Here is a 17,972-nt window from a genome sequence, read left to right on the forward strand (position 1 = left end):
ACTCCAAAGTCTTCATTTTGTTTTTCTTAAGCCATTCAGAGGTGGACTTGCTGGTGTGTTTTGAACTTGAACTTGAACTTTATTGCCATATGTAACCGGTACTGGTACAATGGAATTCTTACTTACAGAAAGTCTCTCGATTGTAAAACAAGTGTAAAAAACAAGACAAAGTGCAAACAGTGCATCAAGACAATGTACAAACAAACAATAGACAATGTGCAAGTAAACATGTAGACAGTTTGAATGTAAACAATACACACATGTAAACAATGACTGGAGATGTGCAATAGATAAGAAATCATAAAGAGGTAGATGGTGATGGTGTAGGTGTGGTCCGAGGGGGATGGCTAAATGTGTTCGCCAGTCTCACTGCTTGTGGATAGAAGGTATTGAAGAATCTAGTGCTAAGAGCCTTCTTCATGATAGAGTCAGTGTTCACAGTCCAGGTTAGATCTTTAGAGATGTGAATTCCCAAAAACCTAAAGCTGGTGACTGTTTCCACTTGCGTTCCATCAATACTGAGTGGGCTGTGAGTGTATGGCCTGTGTCTCCGAAAGTCCACTATTAGCTCTTTCGTTTTCTTTATGTTCAAGTCCAGGTTATTGCTATGACACCACCTAAGCAGGTGTACAACTTCATCCCTGTAAGTGGACTTGTCATCATCACTGATCAGTCCTATTATAGTGGTGTCATCGGCAAACTTAATGATACGGTTGTTGCTGTATCTTGCTGTGCAGTCGTGAGTAAATAGGGAGTACAACCTTGGACTCAGACAGCAGCCTTGTGGGGTTCCAGTGCTCAGGGTGAGTGGTGTTGATGTTTTATTGCCTATCCGCACCACCTGTGGTCTCTCGATAAGAAAGTCCAGCAGCCAGTTGCAGACAGAGTTGCACAGACCTAATCCCCTGAGCTTTGTCACCAGTTGACTGGGTATGATGGAATTGAATGCTAAACTGTAGTCCACAAACAGTATTCTCACATACGAGTTCTTAGTGTCCAGGTGTTCCAAGGCTGTATGCAGAGCCAGGGAGACAGCATCATCCACTGATCTGTTATTCTGGCAGGCGAACTGCAAGGGGTCCAGGGACTCTGTGATGGAGGAGTTGATGTGTGACAACACCAGCTTCTCCAGGCATTTCATCACCACAGATCATTCAGAATCATTCAGGCATGTCACTTTTGTCTTTTTGGGGGTTGGAACAATAGTGTTTTTTTTAAAGCAGGTGGGGACCATGGACTGTGACAGGGAGGAGTTAAAGATGTCCGTAAACACTGTGGTCAGCTGGGCTGCACATGTCCTCAGGACGTGAGGTGGTATCCCATCAGGCCCTGCAGCCTTACGGATTTTCACCCTGCTCAGAGTCTTCTGCACATCCTGCTCTGAGAGTTTCAGAACAAACTCGCCCTGCACACTTGGGGTCTTCTCAGCATTGCCCGTGTTCAGAGCATCAAAGCGGGCATAGAAGTTTGCCCGCTTTGGATCATTGTCCTGCTGCAGAACCCAAGTGTGTTTCAGCTTGAGGTCACGAACAGATGGCCGGACATTCTCCTTCAGGATTTTTTGGTAGACAGCAGAATTCATGGTTCCATTTACCACAGCAAGTCTTCCAGGTCCTGAAGCAGCAAAACAACCCCAGACCATCACACTACCACCACCAGAAAAGGAACAACATTGGTATGATGTTCCTTTTCTGAAATGCTGTGTTACTTTTACGCCAGATGTAATGGGACACACACCTTCCAAAAAGTTCAACTTTTGTCTTGTCAGTCCACAGAGTATTTTCCCAAAAGTCTTGGGGGTCATCAAGATGTTTTTTGGCTTATCAGTGGTTTTCGTCTTGGAATTCTGCCATGCAGGCCATTTTTGCCCAGTCTCTTTCTTATGGTGGAGTCATGAACACTGACCTTAACTGAGGCAAGTGAAGCCTGCAGTTCTTTGGATGTTGTTGTGGGGTTTTTTGTGACCTCTTGGAAGAGTCGTCGCTGTGCTATTGGGGTAATTTTGGTCTTTAGAAATGGCTTTATAAACTTTTCCAGACTGATAAATCTCAATCACTTTTTCACACAGGGCCATGTAGGTTTGGATTTTTTTTCCCTTAATAATAAAAACCTTCATTTAAAAACTGCATTTTGTGTTTACTTGTGTTATCTTTGTCTAATATTTCAATTTGTTTGATGATCTGAAACTTTCAGTGTGACAAACATGCAAAAAAATAAGAAATCAGGAAGGGGGCAAACACTTTTTCACACAGCTGGCTCTGTGGCGCAATGGAGAGCGTGTTGGACTTCTAGGCCTCGATAGAATTAAGTCATTCAAAGGTTGTGGGTTTGAGTCCCACCGGAGTCATGTATCATTTCGATTGAACCTTTCAAAATCCTCTAGGGATCAGTGTTGATCAAGTCAAATACAGGACTTCTTAAGAGTCCACAGTTGAAAATGAACCAGCAGCCACAAGAAAGAAATTAGCACTGGACTGTGATCACATCACTCCTGTCCTGGAGTCCTTGCACTGGCTTCCTGTCAACTTCAAAATCCTCAAGCTCACCTATAAGGCTCTCCATGGCTTGGCACCTCAGTACCTGTCTGGGTTATCGCCCTACTCCCCACCTCACAACCTTCGCTCTTCTAATTGTGTTTTCCTATCTGTCCCCCAGTCCATCTACACTCTATGGGTGACAGGGCCTTCTCCTGTTTTGCCCCAAAGCTCTGGATCTTTATCCCCAAGGATATCAGAGAGTCACCTTCTCTAAACTCCTTCAAATCCAGACTCAAAACCCTCTTCTTTAGAAGAGCCTTTAATGAACTATTCTTTACCCCTCTGTTCCTACTGTATTTAATACCACCATATATTGTCTCCTCTAACTGTGTATTCTCATCCTGCTTATCTTGTGTATTTTTTAACTTTATTGTTGTCATTCTGTAAAGAGCTTTGAAAAGCCACCTCTAAAGGTGCTATATAATGTAAAGATTATTATTATTATTAATAATAATGAACAGTGCATTTAACACTGAGCACATGCGGTGCTTCCTTGCAAAGGATTGCAAAGGTTGGGAATTAGCTTTTCACTCGTGTTGTTGAAGACCGTATCCTGGCTTTGTTGCAGGAAATGTCTGGATGCCATCACCGGATCAAGGAAAGGATCAGGGTTTTGGGAAGTCTTTTTGATGCCTGACACTGTCTGAACTCTTCACCATAGCTGGCAGTAGATACTAGTTACGAACTACAATTTCCAATAAACCCCCTAGGAGACTTCATGGGGGCATCTGCATCTGCCTGGCCGTGGTGACGTTACACAGGTCCCTTCCTGTGCTGGCTGCAGTCAGAGACACGTGCCGAGATGATGAGATCATCTTTTTTAAAGGATTATTTTCTAAAAAGTTAGTGAAAATATAGGGGTGTTTCCACAGGTTCTTGCATTTCGGGGGTAACTGCAGCTGGTATCGCGGATCTTCCTCTCAGCCTCGTACATCTTTACACTCATTACAGCTGATGTCACACTATCCCATTTAAAAACTGTCACACTCTGTAACACACACACAGGACTGAACAGGACAATTCCCCACACTGCAACTACACTTCACTGAACTCACACCACTTTGACACACGAGTGTGTTTTTCCATTTTCACTCCACGTTCCTGAAAGCTTCTTCAATTAACCCTTTATATACTTTATAAATACAAGTATGAATAATTTTGCACAGAAACAGGGGAACTGGCTCCATTACTGGAGACTGTGAAACCAAACAAACTCTCTCTGACTGCTGGACAGTTTCTCACTTGTGATCCCTAAGGTACTAAGGTGCCAAGCCTTGCTTGTATGTAAGCATGAGGATTTAGAAGTCGACAAGAAATGTGACAGGAAGCCAGTGCAGGGACAGTAATGTGATCACTTGCACTAGGCCTGGTCAGGATTCTGGGTGCCAAATTCTGGTCATACTGAAGTTTGTTCAGTGTGGATTTAAATACCCCGGCATTACTGCAATCAATACGAGAAGACAAAAGCATTGACCAACTTTTCAGCAACAAAGACAAAATAGAACATAGTCTGGTGGTATATCTGAGATGGAAGAATAATGTGTTTACAATATTTTGCACCCGAGAGTCAAAAATCAAGCAAGGATTGGATATAATCCTAATGTTCTTCAGTTTAGATTGAAGCTCAAGTACAGTACAATTCACAGACAGGGTTACTGCATTGGCTCTACAGAGTTCATGGGGCTTGTCTTGTGGCAGTTTTTAAAGGAAATTGTAAGTGACGAAGGGTTTTATATCAGAAATACTATTTAAGAGTGCAGAGACAGCTACTTTAGTGTCAGGTTTAGTGTGGGCATACTGTAGGTTTAAGTATCAGAAATGGTAATTCAGTCCATGGGAATTTAAAGTTCACTGTGGTTCCTCTCTCTGTTACAAAGTGGTTATTTGCAGTGAGGTGATTGTTAAGTGGAGCTGCAACAGCACGCACTCAGATTTTCACAAAAAGGCAAGTTAGATAAATAGGGTGACAACTGTTTAGGTTGTTCAGAGCTGAGCTTGTTTTTAGGAACAGTTGTAGCTGAAGTGTTTAAAAGGCCCATTTCTTATGTCAGGCAATTAGAAGCAGTAAAACAGGTGTGATTGGTGGAGTGGTGGTTTTGGTAAGTTTGTGCAGAGAATTTGTTGCAAAGTGGGGATGAGGCAGGTAATGTGGTAGGGCAGTTAGGCTTGAGCAATCAGTTAATGGTGTAGAACAGCTGTCCAGGATTGTTATGGTTGTTCTCAATGATATGGGAGAAGTAGCTGGATCTAGCAGACTCTACTGCATCCTTGTACTCAGTCAACTGCTCCTTCCAGGAATGTAGATGTACATTCAAGCCAGAATGATGCCACTTACTGTACTTTCTAGTTTGTGGGAGACTGCCTTCATTGACTGCAGCTGGTCAGCCTTTATCAGAGCTAGTTTTAAAAGGTGCTTAGGTGTAAAGAGTAGTTAAATGAGAGGCATTAAAGGTTTGCTCCTTGTCATTCAGAGTATCACAGACAGGACAGCAAGAAAATGTAGATTTGGCCTTTTCTGGTCTCCTGTTGTGAAAGTGCGAGAAGAGCTGAAGAGTTGAAGAGTGTGAGACAGGGAATTCCAATCGAATGAAACAGCCAAGTGATCAGAAAGATAAGAGTGAAACAAAAGACACATGTGCAGTGATTCAGACAAAGGTACTTTTTTGCGAGTGGGATTGATAACAAGCTGTGTGAGACCAACGCATTTCAACGTGGCTAGTTAAAAATGTCAAACTGTAGAATATAAATTGTATAGAAATCAAACTAATTTGAAACAGAATAACAAGTTAAAATATAATCCTAGGGTGTTTCCAGAGCCACTCCTGCTCTCTCTCTTGCCTGCTGGGGAGTATAGGCTGGTTTTTACATTGTGCTGTCCTCCCTCCTCCTGGTCAGTCGTCAGGGTCCGTGTTCAGCTGACCAGGGTGTTTGTACCTTCCTCCTGCTCGAACACAGGATGGGGTCCCTCCTCTCAGCTTTGGTGGCTCCACAGTCGACAGCGGGCCGGGTGGGAAAGGGTTTCCTGTAAAGGTTTGTTCACCTCAGACCCGCGACTCTCACAAAGAGGGTGTTATGAAAACTCCTGTCCCTTCAGGTCTGCCATCAAATAGAGATACTCCTTTGCCAAGATCCTCAGGAGCTCATCCTTCCTCCTGTCCCCAGAGGAGACCATGGGACCCAACAGCAGCTCCCTCATTTTCTCGGAAGGGGTACCTCTGGAGCAGATCGTACTGTACTCCTCGTGGGTGATGATGTTTTTTTGTAGCAGGCTGTCCAGGATGGGCTCCACCCTGGTGACCCTTCTGACCAGCTCTGTGTGGTGTCTGTCCACAAAGTGACCTCCTACTGGAGGAAGAGAGGCGACCACAAGAGTCACAGTTTATTAATTAGTCACAGCAAAATTAATCTATAATTGTCATCAGCTTCAGATATGATCTCACCCTCTTAAATAGACCGTGCTACTGTGGGCATTCCAAGTGACTCAACAGCAAGACAGCTACTTCTGAAAACACCAGACTCAGGATGGGTTGTGAATGACAGGCAGCTTAGCGACTTGCAGGCTGCAAATACAGCAGGATGTTGCCCAGTGGAATTATGGGTAGTGTAATTTGCCATGATAGCACAACATTTTTGAGTTGTGTAGACACATTCCAGCTGCTTCTCTTTACCCAGTTTCTGTTAACACACTCATACCCAGGTATGTTTCTGTTCGGAAGGTGGGAGATCATAAATCAAAAATAAAAATGCCATTATTTCTTATGGGAAAAAATCCACCCCGTTCTGAACCGAAGCCAAGTTCACTCAAAACCCACCCTAAACAACTAATACCATACAGACCATTACATAGTTCAGTGAATAATGCAGTTCTACTCAAATAAGCCAACTATAGCTGTAAAATAATTAATGATATTATATTTACATTTTTCATCCTTTCACTATAGATCGCTATCATAGTGATCGGCTAAAATGATGTGCATACTGTTGTTGATTATTATACTAAATAATCTTTTTCTCTTCCTTAAGACCATGAACAGCAACTACAAAAAAAACACAAAAAAAACTGGACATGCAGGCAAGTAGGGCTCAGTAACAGCTATCGCTCCGGGAGTCAGTGGGCTAAAGTAGCAGAGGGTGATTTAACATGGGTTCCTCATGGCAGGAAGCTGTATCTTTCATGTGACAAGTCTTTGTTTTATTCAGAGAAAGTCATGCCCAAGACACTGACAACCGAGCTTTGTATAACTTGCATAACGCTTGTGCTCTTCAAGAAGCAGGCTGGATTGTGTTGAACGCTCACTAGTTCACACTCAGCTCCCCAAAGAGTTAGGAACTGAAACTCACCACGGGCTGTTGGAGGAGCCACTCCTTCTACAGCATCTGTGAAAGAAACGCAGAGCTTGAAGAAACTAAAACAGCTGAAAGTGAAGTTAGTTTTTTCCTCTATGTTTTAAACATTATCTGTGATAGGAGGCTGTTAAACTGCTTGGATTGAACAGGGCAGGATGACTTATTCACACACCAGACTCACGCAACACAACACACCAGACACACTCGCAATATACCAAACCTATTACACACCATATCCACTCAACAAAACACACCACACACTCACAATATACTATAACTATCATTGAATCACTACCCACTGAACACAACACAATACACACTTCACACACTCAATTGTAGGACCACGCTTATGGAAAAAAGGGTCATTTGTGGTCAATGACCCACCTGGAAGGTCCCACCTTCCAGCAGCACTTTCCCAGACCAGACTCTCAGTTCTTTACTCTCCGATCTAAACAGCTCCAGTTCCAGCTCCTTCACCTCCTTGGAAAGTATGACTTCAAAGGTCCTGTGGAAGTTAGGGTCGTAATCTAGGAAAAACAAGTGTTTCTGGAAAAGAAATAACATGCCTGATGTAAAATTCACACACATGTAAATCTCTATATGGGTCATAGGAACAGTCCATGATATATCTCCCCCTGTACTTGCAGTGGTCTCAATTAATTTTTTTAAAAACGTATTCAACTTTGAAAGAGTCTTTTCTTTGTGGTTCATGATAGGGAACATAGCAGCTCCAAAAATCTGTTGAATGTTAGTGCAACTCTCCAATGTCCAAGAAGTTTAAGATATTTGTGTTTGGATCAAGTTCACATGTCAGCCTCTGTGTTTTTGTACTGAAAAACATTTCATTACCGTTAATAGAAAGGAAAAAAAATTGTCCTGAAGTTCAATGTGGCCCCTAAAGTTTACAGGAGAAATGTGCAAAATGTTATCTTTGTGCTCAAGAGTGTCCTGTCCTGACAGATCAGTTGTGTTCGTGTGCAGAGTCATGTCTGCAGGTACAGAGCCTACCTTTGGCTGGACTGTCGATCCCTCTATCCCACATGATAGGCTGTATTCCGTTGACTCCAGGACACAGTTTGAAAAAGTGGGAATGAATTTGTACCCAGTGTACTTCGATTTCACCTTCGTAATGAACATGTGAAAGTGTCAGTCTTAATGGCAACATCAGGAGAGCTGACAATGTTTTACAGTTGTTATTTGAAGTCAATGGATTTGAGAAAGTACACTTTCTGACATTGTGTTTGATTTTTCAGTTAGAATCTTTAGACTCTACTGTTATATATACTGTATCCCTAAAAGGAGCTCCATGGGCTAAAACACCTTGTCTTGTTTGTAATTTTTCTTCTTTGCTTATGGACTCATTCCACACATCCCACTAGACAAAAGGACACCAGGAGGAATCCTTAGAAACGCTCACTGACAGACTGTAGAATAAAATGCTATCGAGTCTCTTTCTCCCTCTTCCAGACTGTTGAGGTAATAATTTATTTCTGTCTGGGATTGAAGATCAGGACATTAAAACGCTCCGTGTGTCTTTGAAGAGCTGCCTGGTCTCACCTCTTCCATGTTGACATTGGAGGACAGTAGCAGGACAATGAGCTTCTGCCTGGAAGATAGTTTCAGGAGCAACAGCAGCAGCTGACCTCTCACCTCCACTTTAAACCCAAGGATTTTCAGTACGATGGTGAAAGGAGAGAATCTATCCACTTTGACTTCAACATGGGAATCTGTCACTCCCGTGGGCTGAATGATTTCTGTATTTCCATCCAGTCTGTGGGCCACCTTCAGCTGAGCCCAGATATCTGTGACAAGGAGGAGACAGGAAAACCCCACATTAGACTCAGCTTCTTCATAAGACACAACCCCTTTCTGTCCAGAGAAGACTCAACTGTGTGTGATCTACCCCAGTGTGCAGTGGAGCCCCAGCTGTGACTGATCTACACCAGTGTGCAGTGGAGCCCCAGCTGTGTCTGATCTACCCCAGTGTGCAGTGGAGCCCCAGCTCTGTCTGATCTACACCAGTGTGCAGTGGAGCCCCAGCTGTGTCTGATCTACCCCAGTGTGCAGTGGAGCCCCAGCTGTGTGTGATCTACCCCAGTGTGCAGTGGAGCCCCAGCTGTGTGTGATCTACCCCAGTGTGCTGTGGAGCCCCAGCTCTGTCTGATCTACACCAGTGTGCCGTGGAGCCCCAGCTGTGTCTGATCTGCCCCCAGTGTGCAGTGGAGCCCCAGCTGTGTGTGATCTACCCCAGTGTGCAGTGGAGCCCCACCTGTGTCTGATCTACACCAGTGTGCAGTGGAGCCCCAGATGTGTGTGATGTACCCTAGTGTGCAGTGGAGCCCCAGCTCTGTGAGACTGTACCCCAGTGTGCAGTGGAGCCCCAGCTGTGTCTGATCTACCCCAGTGTGCAGTGGAGCCCCAGCTGTGTGTGATCTATCCCAGTGTGCAGTGGAGCCCCAGCTGTGTCTGATCTATCCCAGTGTGCAGTGGAGCCCCAGCTGTGTGTGATCTACCCCAATGTGCAGTGGAGCCCCAGCTGTGTGAGATCTACACCAGTGTGCAGTGGAGCCCCAGGTGTGTCTGACCTGGTGAGGTTTCAGAGTGGGGAAAGCAGACGAGCTCCAGCACATTACTGACGGGACAGTTGATGTTGTAGGTGGGGCTGACAGGCTGCAGGCTGCTGAGGAGGGAGGGCTCAGCTCTGAAAGGCTCAGTCCAGTACTGCACTTCGGCTGGCAAGGCCATGACAAACCTCAGGCCTGTGATACTGCACGCGTAGCAGCCTCTGCTGCTGAAAGCGAAACTGCAGAGAAAACCCGTGAGCTCCAACTGCACGTCAAGACCTCCGGACCAAGCAGAGACGTTGAACAAAGAAAAAGAGCCTTCATTGGGTGTAAGCAAAGATGGGAAAACAAAAGCCAGGAGAAAGGAGGAGGTGGGCAGGGGACAGGCAGAGTGGCCAATCAAGTGGTGCGAGGTTGAGAGAGGTGAGGGCAGGTGTGAAATGAAATCAGCAAACCAATATAGAGAATTAGAAGCAAACAACTCTGTAGACTTGTGGTCTGTGTAGACACCAGTGTGCATTTTCAGTTTCAGAAGGGAAACTTTACAAGGCGCTTTCCAGCACACAGAACAAACAGCAGACAGCACATTGCCTCTGTACCTGCATCTCACACAGCTCCCGTCAAGACTAGTCTGAGGACAGAAACTGGAGTGTGGAAGCACAGGAGGTGTCTGTGAGACAGAGTAGGAAGAAACATTGGCTACTGAGTATAAAACAATGGGTACAGAGAAGGGTCTGTACTGGACCACTGCTCTTCTTAATTATATATGTGATGTAGTTAGTGGAGTACCACAGGGGTCTGTACTGAACCACTGCTCTTAATTATATCAGTGATGGAATTAGTGGAGTACCACAGGGGTCTGTACTGGGACCATTGCCCTTAATTATATCATTGATGTAATTAGTGGAGTACCACAGGGGTCTGTACTGGGACCACTGCTCTTAATTATATCATTTATGTAATTAGTGGAGTACCACAGGGGTCTGTACTGGACCACTGCTCTTCTTAATTATATAATTGATATAACTCGTGGTGTACCACAGGGGTCTGTACTGGGACCGCTGCTGTTCTTAATTATATATGTGATGTAATTAGTGGAGTACCACAGGGTCTGTACTGGACCACTGCTCCTAATTATATCAGTGGTGTAATTAGTGGAGTACCACAGAGGTCTATACTGGACGACTGCTCTTAATTATATCAGTGGTGTAGTTAGTGGCTTACCACAGAGGTCTGTACTGGGACCACTGCTCTTAATTATATCAGTGATGTAATTAGTGGAGTACCACACGAGGCTGTACTGGACCACTGCTCTTCTGAAACAAGGTACTACATTACAAAAATTGTGGTGGGGATGTGGAACAAGCTGCACATCCATGTTGTTGAAGCCCATACCCTGGATTCTCTTAAGACAGAGAAAAATGATAGAGTGCTAAAAAATCGTTAGGAAATGGGTTTATCAGGATATATAAACACTTACCTTGACTGTGCCATCTTCAGACATAGCTACCCCAGCCTCAAATCCCGCAGTGTGAGATCGCTCAGTCTCAGGTACCCCGGACAGAGGCAACTCAGATGTCCAACTTGTGGAAACTGAGAACTGAGCAGTGACAGGAGTGAGATCTACCAGGGAGGACGATCACAGCACTTCAGTTGTGAGACAATATGTAAATTCCAATGACCTTGTAGGGAAAACCGGTTCAGGGACGCCAAATATGTAATGTAGTGGCTCTCTGAAGGCACCAGTTCTGTAGGGTTTGGGCATTTACTGAGACAATTATTAATTGTAGCAGTAAATCACAAAGTTGATTCTTTTGATGGCTTTAGAATCCAACCATGCGACATAACTCAAACAACGCGCACACACAGGTACTAATACACGAGGATACATTTATTAATACATAGAATATGCATGTAAAACTAACAGATCTTATCGAGAGGGTTATCAGAATACAAAAGATATATATTCAATCAGTTACAAAGTGTTATACATATCAAGAGGACATACGTTCAGTATATCATCCATTTAGACCGTTTCGTAAAGTGAACTTGGTTACAACTTCTACATTAGATACTCAAAACAAGTACATAACTCTTAGGAATTAAATTGATATCAACTGGTTGGGATAACAATTGAATTCTCGAGCTGTAATGCATTGAAGTTGAATACTCATCCAATCTTTGGGGATTCAGATCTCCTGCGGACTCAAAGAAACAGTTGCAGGCTGTTGCTGTCCAATCCGCGCTCTCTGGCTCCGTGCCAGGCTGTGCTGTGCGGCTTGCGACGGTGCGCTGCTGATGCTCACTGACCGGCTAGTTGGTGTTGTTTAACTAGCACAGTTTGTGCACAGGAGAAAAGATGACTGTGGGTCCTAGCAAGTCAGGAAGAGGACCGGTTCGTTCCTGATGAAGAGCTAGTTCTGAATAGTGATTCAGCTGTCCACAGTTCCGACCTGTTCAGGAGGCCTGCTGCTGGTTACTCTCTGGCAACCTCCACTCTAGACTCTTAGAACAAAGGAAAGTTCTGGCACTCGGACACACTGGCCGTTCCGTGGTTGTCTGGGCTGAGTCTCAGGATGGTCAGGAGGCGCGCTGCGAGAATGTCCTGCCCTTGGGAGCCTCCTGCTCCTGGGCCGTCCTGCCCTGGAATTCTCCTTTGAATTCCCTTTAGAATTGTTGAATCTGAATCTGAATCTGAATCTGAATCTGAATCTTGTCTGAATCTGAATCTGAATCTCCCAGGCTCTCTGTGTTGCCTGTTTTTACCTGGAAGAACTTCAGCTCATTGATTGGCTGAAAGTTCCATGGGCATCAGAGTCCCACGTGGGTTACTCGGCCCTACCAGTCCCTGATTGGTTGATCAAGGTGAGATATGAGTCACTTACTCCTGACACTTAGTAATGCAGTCCAGATGTCCAACTGGCACTCCCTAGACAGAAAGGCGCCAATGGGTGACCATTGATCATGATAGCCAGGCTTAGCTAAGTGCATCCCCCTTTGGGAGCTGTCCTTGGACCTTAAATCACCTTGCATGAATGGTTTCTCTGTGGCTGCACCACAGAGATGAACAGAGAAATGAGGCCTAATTTGGGAAAGCTCAGAAACACTTAATTCTGCCTTATTATTAAGCCTCGCCGCTACAACCTGCTCCTCTAAGACTCTGTCTGGGTGGGGGGGATCTGTCTGTAAGGTGTCTCTTTTATCATGTTTGCAACGTTTTCCATAGATACTTCATTTCATACCCTTTTTCCCCCCAAATGTCCTCTTGATCTCATCACCCCCCTGTCCTCGAACCCACCCAATCCTAGATGGCCAGTATCAGGGTTTCAACCCAGTAACTCTAGGCTGGCGGCAGGACCACAGGTTATGTTATGTAGTTTACAGTCATCTCCCAGAGTCACCTGGGAGCCGAGCAGTAGACAGCTCCATTTTTGCTACGTCAGGAGCCAACAACTTACCGGCTGCCAGTCACATGTGACTCTTTCGGCGGTAGTTACGGCAGCTGACTGGACCCTTTCTTGTAGTGTTGTCAGGCCAGTGGAGGTGTCGAACATTACATGATACGGCAGTCCTATTAATTGATGCCAACATTAATTCACCTAAGTAAATTATCTGGACTATGTGTGATCATCCTCCCCCTTCTATACTTGGCCCAAGGACAGCCATGTGGTTAAAGGGGAGCTGCTGTCCCAATTCTCAGACCAGTTATTACATCTCGGTAATAAAATATACTTACGATGCAGAACAACAAGTCGCCGTGTTGTTGCAAACTCGCATTCAAGATCCCACTGTAGCGGCAATGCTTGTTAATAAGACAGAATGAAGCGTTGGTATGCTTTCCTAAAGGAGGCCCCATCTCACCCTCCATCTCTGTGGTGCAGCCACAGAGAAAGTATTCATGCAGGCTGATTTAAGATGTTTTCTTTTGATAAGGAACAAGCTCCCAGACTGGGATGCACTTAGCTAAGCCTGGCTATCATGATCAATGGTCATCCATTGGCGCCTATCAGTCTAGGGAGTGCCGAATGGACATCTGGACTGCATTCCTAAGTGTCAAGAGTAAGTGACTTATATCTCACCTTGACCAACCAATCAGGGACTGGCAGGGCGTGGTAATACCACGTGGGTCTCCAATGCCCTCCAAACTCTCAACTAATCAGCACACATCTGGGTCTTGGTCAAAAAGGGAGCGCAAGCTCAGATCGGGGTTCTCCTTGGCCATTTTCGCGCATCCTCAGAGACAATCACGTGACAACTACTGTTGTCTGCAAAAGGACTTGGACTTTGTTCTAAGCGCGAGGCCGAGGATCCCGTACGTACTAAGAATTCTACCAACGTGAATGCTCCGCTTGATCAACGACAGCCTACAGTTGGACCGTCGTCGACAACCTGAATAGCTTATTCAGAAGCAGCGCTGGACCGGGAACGAACCAGCTTCTTCCCAGGCAAAAGAGTGACTTGTGAGGACTCGCAGTCACACTCTGTGCTTAGAGACTTTCTACTACCCAGCCGGACTGCTGGTAGATCCCCTCGGAGCAATGACTGCCCTGCACGATGCAGTCAGATTCCTCCGCCCATCCTACTCCGAGCTGCACCTTGACTGGTTGGCCGGTAGCCAGAAGACGCCGACACAATGCCCATTGGACAACCGCTGGAACAGAGGCTGCAACAGAGCCTGTCAGCTGGTTGGGTGTTCGTGCCGGGAAATTCCAAATCCAAACACAGTGGATAAGTAAACCCCATGTTCTACATTGCGTCTCGAGAATGTACAATTGTACCTCAACACAAGTTGTTATCAATTTAATTAATGAGTAATGTATTTACTTCCGAGTTTAGAGTAACAGTGGGTAATAACACTGATTAGCGATTTGGTAACCGAACGATATATATTGACATATATTCTCTGTTGTGTATCTCTTTGTGTTTGCATCTCTTCGAGATTATATACCTTGTATATTGATAACCCTCACAGTAAGGTCTGCCGCTCGTATCCAGGCAGAGTAGTATATGTTTGGTGCACAATTTATATTAATAAATGTATCTCGTGTATTGAACCAGTGTGTGTGCGTTGTTATGTAACGAACAGTTCTTTCCGGACCCTATGCGGACGACACAGTCCGACGGAGTGGGGGAAACACTAGGGAAACGTCATGCAGGAAAACGGGGCTGAAGACAGGGGGGCGTGTCCAAGGTGCGCTGGTGCACGGGGGAGGTGTGGCCGAGGCGAACAATCCAAAAGAGTAGTCCTTAGGGAATATCCAAAACATAAGGGTAAGTCCAAAACCAGGAGATCCGTCAGAACAAAAAATTAAAAACCACGAAGACCGGGTCGGAACCGGCGGACGGGGAACAGGAACGGGAACAGAGGTTTAAACCTTAACGGGACCAGGCGCTTCCAGGTCCCGGACTCGCACGATATGGAAATCAGATGCAGAGCCCGGATGAGCGTCAGCGCCTGGCTTTTAAGGTGGGCTGGGAATAGGGAGCAGGTGCATAGAATAAAGTCTTAAGTGAAAGGGCTGGAGCACCCTTAAGGAGGGGGAACTATAATCGTGACATGTTAGTTGTTCTGACGATTGATTTCCTAAAAGCCCCAACAAACAACCTTGTGATTACTGCTACAATTAATAATTGTCTCAGTAAACCCATCAAACCACTACAATGTACTGGAGTGTCCAGTCAGTGTGTCTGTATGAACCCCTCTCTCTCTCTGTCTTACAATGTTAGTGAATAGGGAGGACAAGTTAGGCCATGAATCAATTAAAAAAATGCATGTCGAATGTCTTATAACCCCTCTAACATTGACACAGGAGCAGGATTTGTGGCTGCTGAGGTTCAGAGCCTCACATTGTCTTACAAAAGTGCTCATCTGTGTGACAATGAACCCTTTCTCAGTCTGTTTGGGGGGTGGGGCTCAAGCTACTGTCTCCCTTCCTCAATTTAACATCTGATTCGTCCTCACTACCAGACAAGGCTGAAGAGCTCATGGATTTAAAATGAATATTTAACATGCTGTGATATGTAAATATAACTAATATAAATGTCAATATAATATACATACTCATGAGAAGTTATCATCAGTGAATGATTATAATTATAAAAATCTATTGTACATAGTGGCTTTAAAATCTTTGTATATACAGTTTCAGATTAAAACAAAGTTTTTGCATATTTTGTTCTTTATATATGGTTAAGTCGGGGAACCAGAAGAGCGGGTAGGGTTGTAACCCCGGCATCCTGGCCAAATTTCCCATTGGCCCTTACCCATCATGGTCTCCTAATAATCCCCCTCTCTGAACTGGCTCCATCCCTCTGCTCTCCTCCCCACTGAGAGCTGGTGTGTGGGGAGCGTTCTGGCGCACTATGGCTGCCGTCGCATCATCCAGGTGGGGGCTGCACACTGGTGGCGGTAGTGGGATTCCCCATCTGTGGAATTCACATCTCTAAAGATCTAACCTGGACTGTGAACACTGACTCTATCATGAAGAAGGCTCAGCAGTGTCTTTATTTCTTGAGGTGCCTCAAGCGATGGGGGATGCCAATACATGTGTTGGTGAACTTCTACCGCTGCACCATCGAGAGCGTCCTCACCAACGAGATCACCGTGTGGTATGGCAACACCTCTTCGCGAGAAAGAAAGGCACTGCAGAGAATGGTCAATATGGCCCAGAAGATCATCGTCTGCGGTCTCACCGAGATTAAACAGCTCTATGAGGACCGCTTCTGTGGTAGAATTCTGGCCATCACAGTGGACAGTCACCACCCCGGGCATGAGCTCTTCACCCCAATGCCCTCAGGCAAGAGATATAAGAGCATATGGACACTTACCACTAGATTCTTCAATAGCTTCTATCCACAAGCTGTGAGACTGGCGAACACATTTAGCCATCCCCCTTGGACCACACCTACACCATCACCATCTACCTCTTTATGATTTCTTATCTATTGCACATCTCCAGTCATTGTTTACACGTCTGTATTGTTTACATTCAAACTGTCTACATGTTTACTTGCACATTGTCTATTGTTTGTTTGTACATTGTCTTGATGCACTGTTTGCACTTTGTTTTGTTTTTTACACTTATTTTACAATCGAGAGACTTTCTGTAAGTAAGAATTCCATTGTACCAGTACCGGTTACATATGGCAATAAAGTTCAAGTTCAAGTTCCATTACCTGTAAAGCACTTTGAGTGGAGTGTCCAGAAAAGCGTTCTGTAAGTGTAAGCTATTATTATTATTATTATTATTATTATTATTATTAAAGAAGCAAGATCACAAAGGAAGTGACTTAATTCCAGCAAAACACATATAAATCAAGTACGCTTATAGCGAGGGCTTATTATATTATTACATTTTCTGAACGAGATGTCCCAACAACTTCTTAACAGAACAGATTATTGCTCACCACACAAATCACTTTTTTTTCCCCATTAACCACGCCTAATAAATGCTAAAACATCGCATTTTCTGTCACGCCCTCTGCAGCCAGAGGGAGCTCCTTCTCTATCCTGTCCCTTGTTTCCGGCCTGCAGTCCTTTCTGTCCCTCTCTTTCCCTTGGGCTATATATTTCCGGGTCTTGCACTCTGTCCTCGCTCAGCATTGACGTTCGGATGTCCTGAGACCCGCCTAGCACCAGGGCGCCCCACGTCTGCTCCCTGAGGGCATAGGTTTCTATACGGCATTCCTGAACTCTTTGCACTAATGAGCCCGGGCCTTTTTCCCGTCTCGCCGCTACGCATATGGGTCTTTTTCTGCTCTCCTGCTCCCCACAGTTAGTCCCTTTGGACATCCGTGACATTTTCACAGGAAAATTAGTTAAGTCTTCCCGGTCGCACAGAGACGAGCACATATCAAAAGGCAACATTCCGTTAAAACAGATACCAATGATGAAAAAAACAATCCAGTAAAAATCCAATAAATGTATAATCCTTGCTAATATTCCCAAAAAACATCTAAAGCGGACCACCATAACGAGCAGTTGACATCAGTGATGTGCAGTGTTTCTCTAATATAAGTACACATTTAAGTCGATGTTAGTCCGAACGACATGTTTTCAGCCCTGTTACTGTCTTGCAGATGTTTTCAGCACCATAACCCGTTGCTACCTCACACAATAATAATCAACTTTATTTTATATAGTGCCTTTAAAGGTGGCATCTCAAATCATGGCTGCCTATTTCAAGAAATGCCCTGGGATTGTTAATGACCACAGAAAGTCAGGACCTCGGTTTAAGTCTCATCTGAAGGACAGTGCCTGTTTACAGTCCAGTGTCCCCCTCACTATACTGGGGCATTAGGACCCACACAGACCACACGCTGAGTGCCCCCTGCTGGCCCCACTAACACCTCCTCCAGCAGCAACCTTAGTTTTTCCCAGGAGATCTCCCCTCGAGGTACTGACCAGGCTCATACCTGCTGAGCTCTAGTGGGGGCTGCCAGTTGTGCTGCAGAGTGATATGCCTGCTGGTGTGAGTAACCTCTCCAAAGAGATGGTAAATGCAATTAGTGTTATACAGCAGAT

General features: G+C 45.0%; 2 protein-coding genes and 1 non-coding gene across 3 annotated transcripts in view; 2 read left to right on the forward strand and 1 right to left on the reverse strand.

Annotated features, from left to right (window-relative positions):
- The first annotated feature begins 2,254 nt into the window (after positions 1-2,254).
- trnar-ucu (transfer RNA arginine (anticodon UCU)) lies at positions 2,255-2,347 on the forward strand. Its single transcript has 2 exons — positions 2,255-2,291; positions 2,312-2,347. It is a non-coding gene; the product is annotated as a tRNA-Arg (tRNA).
- Positions 2,348-5,607: 3,260 nt separating this feature from the next.
- On the reverse strand, positions 5,608-8,450 carry LOC138242513 (apoptosis-associated speck-like protein containing a CARD). The gene is made up of 4 exons (XM_069198047.1): positions 8,442-8,450; positions 7,283-7,430; positions 6,879-6,914; positions 5,608-5,882 (listed from the first exon to the last, which is right to left on the reverse strand). The coding sequence occupies exons 1-4, from the start codon at positions 8,448-8,450 to the stop codon at positions 5,608-5,610; spliced, it is 468 nt and encodes a 155-aa protein (XP_069054148.1).
- A 5,536-nt stretch (positions 8,451-13,986) lies between these two features.
- LOC138242514 (zinc finger protein 135-like) overlaps positions 13,987-17,972 on the forward strand; it is a 446,217-nt gene continuing 442,231 nt past the window's right edge. The window contains exon 1 of the mRNA XM_069198048.1: positions 13,987-14,059. Within this exon, the coding sequence (XP_069054149.1) occupies positions 13,987-14,059 (73 nt within the window). The remainder of the gene's footprint in view (positions 14,060-17,972) is intronic.

Source organism: Lepisosteus oculatus, chromosome 14 (assembly GCF_040954835.1).
Source record: "Lepisosteus oculatus isolate fLepOcu1 chromosome 14, fLepOcu1.hap2, whole genome shotgun sequence".
In the NCBI taxonomy this organism is placed as follows: domain Eukaryota; kingdom Metazoa; phylum Chordata; class Actinopteri; order Semionotiformes; family Lepisosteidae; genus Lepisosteus; species Lepisosteus oculatus.

Coding starts and splice junctions, on each gene's coding strand:
- LOC138242513 (XM_069198047.1), bottom strand. Junction 6,915..7,282: donor TGGGAAAGTGCTGCTGGAAG/GTGGGACCTTCC, acceptor TTTCTTTCACAG/ATGCTGTAGAAGGAGTGGCT. Junction 5,883..6,878: donor GGCTCCTCCAACAGCCCGTG/GTGAGTTTCAGT, acceptor CTCTTCCTCCAG/TAGGAGGTCACTTTGTGGAC.